Genomic DNA, 7,119 nt, shown 5'->3' with positions numbered 1-7,119 from the left:
ATTGATCTATGTGGAGTCCGTCATGCTTTCTCTTTCAAGCCTCGTTAACACAATTCGCTAACATGTGGTGATCTGATCAAGATTTGTTGCATGTACACATTATACAATGTTATTTTACAGTATTAAAATGTATCTTATCTGTCTGCATTGTGATTTTGCGATTTGATTTGGAATTTTAAGACCCTTGAAGTATTAACATTTTTTATTACAAACTTTTTGTTTTCGCCTTACTGCTATTAAACCATAGAAACACATTGAATAACAGATAGTCCTTACTGCTATTAGCCCATACAAACACATTGAATAACAGATTCACTACATGGAACAACAGATAGTCCCCAAAAACAAATCTAAAGGAAGTTTGTTCTGAAGTGTCTCTCCTATATCTGAGAGATATAAGAAAGATCAGGAAATATTATTATTTATGTATTTAACCCCTTATTTTTGGCACTAAACAGTCTCCATATATACTTCCATTACTGTTTCCAACTGGTACCGGGGGACCTACAGATGAATCCGGGATGTTCAGTCTCACCTTTCCATACTGGTACCGGGACGTTCAATTTCATCTTTCCACAGTGGTACCGGGACGTTCAGTCTCATCTTTCCACAGTGGTACCGGGACGTTCAGTCTCATCTTTCCACAGTGGTACCGGGACGTTCAGTCTCATCTTTCCACAGTGGTACCGGGACGTTCAGTCTCATCTTTCCACAGTGGTACCGGGACGTTCAGTCTCATCTTTCCACAGTGGTACCGGGACGTTCAGTCTCATCTTTCCACAGTGGTACCGGGACGTTCAGTCTCATCTTTCCACAGTGGTACCGGGACGTTCAGTCTCATCTTTCCACAGTGGTACCGGGACGTTCAGTCTCATCTTTCCACAGTGGTACCGGGACGTTCAGTCTCACCTTTCCACAGTGGTACCGGGACGTTCAGTCTCATCTTTCCACAGTGGTACCGGGACGTTCAGTCTCACCTTTCCACAGTGGTACCGGGACGTTCAGTCTCATCTTTCCACAGTGGGGTCCTATTAGTTTATAGCCCAAACTGTTCGGACGCTACAGACGATTTTGCGAGAAGACAGATTTTCGGGACGTCTCAGGATCTGACGAACACCGCTCTGTCACCTTTCACCTCAGATGTGGAAGTGTTACATCGGATGCAGTGGATTGAGATGCATCCAATGCAGATATCTCTAGCTTAAATTTACAGATTTATATGGGATTTTTATTATTATGAAAATTAGATTTCAGTGGGGGCGCGGACATCGACTCCAGGTTAAATGGTTTGATTCTCCGGATCTGTTTACACTTGATTAATATCCAGATACAATTGTTCCCTGGCTACCTCCAGAGGTGGTCAGGAAGATCTGATCACAATCAAATCACAATGCATATTTTAATCGTCTACTCCAGTCTAAAAATGTGGACACAATCAGAATGTGGACAAAATCAGGACAAAGCACACATGCTAGCACCGGGTATAAACGGGGCTCTTTATAAGGAGTTTGTCATCTCTGTAGTGATTTCAGACCATATGTTATGTGGTGATATCTATTGTGAAGGGTTTGCCACCTGCACCCACCCTGCAGGGCGCTATGTGCACATTCCAGACAGCAGAATATTCCCTATATAGTGCAATACTTTTGACCAGAGCCCAATGGGAGAGCACTGGTCAAAAGTAGTGCACTATAAAAGGAATAGGGTGCTATTGGGGACGCACCCTATATCTGCTGTTCCCCTCTGTGCCAGTGTGTTCCTGTGTATTTTACTGCATGACCAGATTTCATACTTTATCAAGGTGTTTTCACTCGTTCGTATACAGTAGGCTATGTATGCACAATGATGTCATACCTTCTTTCCTTTAGAAAAATAGTTTTTTCAGGTGTTATTTATATATGAAATAATAAAGGGACATTGGGAGCTGCTTTTAGATATGTTATAGACATGCTATCTGAGATCTCCACATCAATTGTTATTATTATCGGCTAATAGGGATCCTAATCATTCAAATCAAATAGTTATGTGTGAAACACCAGCCAGCATTAAAAGGCCAGTCTTTATAACCAGGTCTCGTTCAAGCTAGTAGCTTACAAGCAGCCAGCTAGGGCTTGAGTCACCTGAGACCGGGCTGTTACCGAAGGATCAAAGTTCTGTCTGAGTTATCATTGCTACAGCTCACACATGCGCGTTATCAGGGGGAGGGGGGAGAGAGAGAGAGGGCAAGCCCATTGAGAGAGAGAGACCAGTGCGCCAACAGACAATCACCACTCAGTTAGTTGCAGCACCTTGTAACGGACAATTCTCCCCAGTCAGCCATTCAGCCAGAGAAGCGGCCAGAATGGAGAACCTGTACGAGACTGTTGCGGAGGGGAATGTGTACGAGCGGCCCGACAGTCCTGCTGAGGCCAAGTATGAGAACCAAGGAGTTATCTATGAAACCCCCGGTGAGGTGAAAGAGGCGCTGTACAGAGAGGTGCAGGTGCACTCATCCCCGAGAGGGGAGCAGTCCTCGCCCGACTACATGGACACCAGAGACGCACCGGAACAGGCAGCAGAGAAAGATGGTTCTCCTTCATCCTCCTCTTCCAGCAACGAGGAGGAGAAGTGCGCGGTGGAGGAGATGAAATTAGCGGTAGTGGTTGAGGCTGTGCTGGAGGTTAACGGTGATGGAGCTGGCTCGAGACGGGCATCATCTTCATCCTCCTCCTCTTCCTCCTCCGAGCACGAGGGCAACCTGCAGGGCAGGCTGGTGGATGCCTACATCCACAGTGAGAAGAGTCTGAGCGACAAGGAGGAGGAAGAACCGGTGGACTACAGCCTGAAGACCTTCGAGACTCTAGAAGCCACAACTCTGGATGAGAACAGTGCCACTCCTGCCGATCCCACTGCGCCCGATATCTCCCTGTTTGTCAAGGTAAGGAAGTGGAATAATCAACTGTCTCAAACTGTCTCCAACTGTATCAGGAGGGATATTCATATAAACAACTGTGGAATAGGTATATAGTGTATAGGCTCCTAGATAAACAGGATAGGATAAGACAGCTGTTTCCAACTGTCTCAGAACTACTGTTTCCAACTGTCTCAGAACTACTGTTTCCAACTGTCTCAGAACTCCTGTTTCCAAAAGTTTTCAACTGTCATTGAGGAAGAGGAATATATGTATGTAACTGAGGAAGAGGAATATATATATTTATGACTGAGGAAGAGGAATATATATAGGCCAACATAATCTGTGTTTCTCCAACTGTCACACAAAGGTTTGAAATGTTTTCAAATGTCATTGGTCTTCTGAGGGATAAAGGTGAGTTTAAAACAGCCATAAGAAAGAAAACATTGACTAGAACGTGTGTTAGGGCTGTGTATGGTCTGTATACGGTCTATCTTCACCAGATAGTGTTTTTCAGGGAAAGACAGAGTCATTGAGTTACCATCTAAGATAGACCTATACCCTCCTCACCGCTCTGCAGTAGTCTGAAGGTCGTTAAGGTGTGGCTGTGTGAGTGGTCATCCCCCAACATGGACTTTGCTATAGTAGGCCAGGCCTCAGCCCTCACAACAGCCTATATTGGGCCAGGCCTCAACCCTCACAATAGCCCATATTAGGCCAGGCCTCAGCCATCACAACAGCCCATATTGGGCCAGGCCTCAGCCCTCACAACAGCCCATATTGGGCCAGGCCTCAGCCATCACAACAGCCCATATTGGGCCAGGCCTCAGCCCTCAATAACAGCAGGATAGGCCTAGGCCAGGGGCATTAAAATCCGAGCCTGGAGTTCCTGACCACTGCAGGTTTCCTGTTCAGCCTGGTGCACCCACCTGGTGTCCCAGGGTTAAATCAGTTCTTGATTAGAGTGGAAGAATGAAAATCAACGGTGGAACTGGTTTCTACGCCCAGATTTGAAAACCCCTAGTCCCACAGAACATGGAGGACACATATAGTGACTATAGAGAGTTCAGCGAAGGCACTTGACCCCTATTAATGTTAACTTCATCAAAATGCTCCTTTCCGTGTATAGACCAGGAACTGCTGTTGTATTCCACTGTGTCTATATCCAAGTCTTTGACTTTGACAAGCCCCAGAGACGGCCATGTAATCATTAACCATAGTGCACTGTACCGCCGTAAAAAACAAGAGGTGAGCTCTATGGCTGGGCAAAACACAAACGCACACGCGTGCACAAAACGATGTCGAAAAAAGTTAACAAATATTATTAAGGAACTGGTCCCACAGCCTTGTTTAGTTGACTCAACTTTTCGGTCAAAGTGTTACCTGAACTTAACATTTTTAGTTCCGACGTGAGAGAAAAAATTAGGTCAACTTAAAATGATGTGTTTGCTCAAGTTGTCTCATACCGTATATTAATTCAACTAGAAATTATTATTTGTGGAACTAGTTACACACTGTTTTGACTGACATATTTCACCTAAATGAGTACAGTTCATTTATAGAGTAATTAATATTCAACATGTGCTCAGCTAATTAATATTCAACATGTCTTCAGCTAATTAATATTCAACATGTCCTCAGCTAATTAATATTCAACATGTGCTCAGCTTGGATTTTAACTCACAACCTCTTGGTTCACGGCATTCTGATCTTCCTGCTACGCCACCATTTGTTTTGGGTTCAGGTAAAACTTTGACCGAAAACGTGAGTAAACAAAACAAAAAAAGTCTGTGGAACCAGGTACTTAATAATAATTAGTTGAAACAACTAGATTTGTGGGCATTTACTTAATTGTTTTTGTGCACGCACGCATTGACACACACACACACACACACACACACACACACACACACACACACACACACACACACTGGCTGTAATCAGTATTTTCTGTACGAGCATGGTCACCCTGATGATTGAGCAACACAGATTGACAGAGAGAGAGGTTTGAACAAGAGAGTGGTTGGACATGTTTGAGTCTGAGATATACAATAGCCTTTTACCTAGCCCCTAGCCCCAGATTTGGGCAAACATCTTTATTCGAGGGCCGCACAGATTTTGAACAGAGGTCGAACAGATTTTTTTGGGACCGATTTCTTTGTCAAAATCAAAAAAGGGCAGTTATTTGAAAATATATACACTACCAGTCAAAAGTTTGGACACAGCTATTCATTCTAGTTTTTTATTTATTTCTTTTTACTATTTTCTACATCTAGAATAATATTGAAGACATCAAAACTATTAAATAACACATATGGAATCATGTTGTAACCATGATATATTTTATATTTTAGATTCTTCAAATAGCCACCCTTTGCCTTGTTGACAACTTTGCACACTCTTGGCATTCTCTCAACCAGCTTCATGAGGGAGTCACCTGGAATGCATTTCAATGAACATGTGTGCCTTCTTAAAAGTTAATTTGTGTAATTTATTTCCTTCTTAATGCGTTTGAGCCAATCCGTTTGAGCCAATAAAATGTCAAGAACTTTGAACAGTGTCACATTTAACCCTGCAGCCTGTTAGATTTAACCCCGCCTACTGAAGGTGTCACTTCCGACACCTTCGGTTTAATTTTAAAACGACTGGTGTGTCCTAGAAATGTATTTACAGTGTAATGGTAGCTGAGATACTGTGCCTTACGAAAGTATTCACACCCTTTGACTTTTTCCACATTTTGTTGTATCACAGCCTGAAGTTTGTATCACTGGCCTACACACAATACCCCATAATGTTAAAGTGGAATTATGTTTTTAGATTTTTTTACACATAAAAATAAATAAATGATAAGCTGAAATGTCTTGAGTCGATAAGTATTCAGCCACTTCGTTATGGCAAGCCTAAAGAAGTTCAGGAGTAAACATTTGCTTAACAAGTCACATAATAAGTTGCATGGACTCACTCTGGGTGCAATGATAGAGTTTAAATGATTTTTTTAATGACTACCTCATCTCTGTACCCCACATATAAAATGACGTTGGAGGTGGCTTATGGTAGAGATATGAACATTCAATTATCTGGTAATAGCTCTGGTGGACATTCCTGCAGTCAGCATGCCAATTGCACGCTCCCTCAAAACTTGAGACATCTGTGGCATTGTGTTGTATGACAAAACTGCACATTTTAGAGTGGCCTTTAATTGTCCCCAGCACAAGGTCCACCTGTGTAATGATCATGCTGTTTAATCAGCTTCTTGATATGCCACACATGTCAGGTGGATGGATTATCTTGGCAAAGGAGAAATGCTCACTAACATGGTGGTAAACAGATTTGTGCACAACATTTGAGAGAAATAAGCTTGTATGGAACATTTCTGGGATATTTTATTTCAGCTCATGAAACATGGGACCAACACTTTACATGTTGCGTTTATAATTTTGTTCAGTGTACAATTATCTGTAAGGTCCCTCAGTCAAGCAGTGAATTCAAACACAGATTCAACCACAACAAAGATCAGGGAGGTTTTCCAATACTTCGCAAAGAAGAGCACCTATTGGTAGATGGGTAAAAAGAAAAGCAGACATTGAATATCCCTTTGAGCAGGTGAAGTTATTAATTACACTTTGGATGGTGTATCAATACACCCAGTCACTACAAGGATACAGGCATCCTTCCTAACTCAGTTGCCGGAGAGGATGGAAACCGCTCAGGGATTTCACCATGAGGGCAATGGTGACTTTAAAACAGTTACAGAGTTTAATGGCTGTGATAGGAGAAAACTGAGGTTTGATCAACAACATTGTAGTTACTCCACAATACAAAACTAATTGAAAAAATGAAGCCTGTACAGCATACACATATTCCAAAACATGCATCCTGTTTGAAACAAGGCACTAAAGTAAAATAGCCAAAAATGTGACAAAGAAATGATCTTTATGTCCTGAATACAAAGCATTGTCTGGGGCAAATCCAACACAACACAGTACCAAGTACCACTCTTCATATTTTCAAGCATCATGTTGTAGGTTATTACATGTCATCGGCGAGGGCTAGGGAGTTCTTTAGGATAAAAATAAATGGAATAGAGCTAAACCCAGCTGGCTGGTCATTAGAGAGAGAGAGAGAGAGAGACAGAGAGAGAGAGAGAGAGAGAGAGAGAGGGGACAGAGAGAGAGAGAGAGGGAGAGAGAGAGAGAGAGAAAGAGAGGAGAGAGAGAGAGAGAGAGAGA

The 7,119-nt window shown here is 42.5% G+C and overlaps 1 protein-coding gene across 1 annotated transcript; it reads left to right on the top strand.

Annotated features, from left to right (window-relative positions):
* Positions 1-2,247: 2,247 nt before the first annotated feature.
* On the top strand, positions 2,248-2,999 carry LOC311122570 (uncharacterized protein; the record flags this gene model as incomplete). The annotated part of the gene is made up of 1 exon (XM_084196912.1): positions 2,248-2,999. A coding segment is annotated over exon 1 (658 nt), but the record flags the coding sequence as incomplete, so codon positions are not given.
* Between the last annotated feature and the right edge of the window lie 4,120 nt (positions 3,000-7,119).

This window comes from Coregonus lavaretus, assembly GCF_964263955.1.
Source record: "Coregonus lavaretus genome assembly, contig: HAP1_SCAFFOLD_490, whole genome shotgun sequence".
Classification (NCBI taxonomy): Eukaryota; Metazoa; Chordata; class Actinopteri; order Salmoniformes; family Salmonidae; genus Coregonus; species Coregonus lavaretus.
This window is presented reverse-complemented; position numbering and strand designations above follow the sequence as displayed.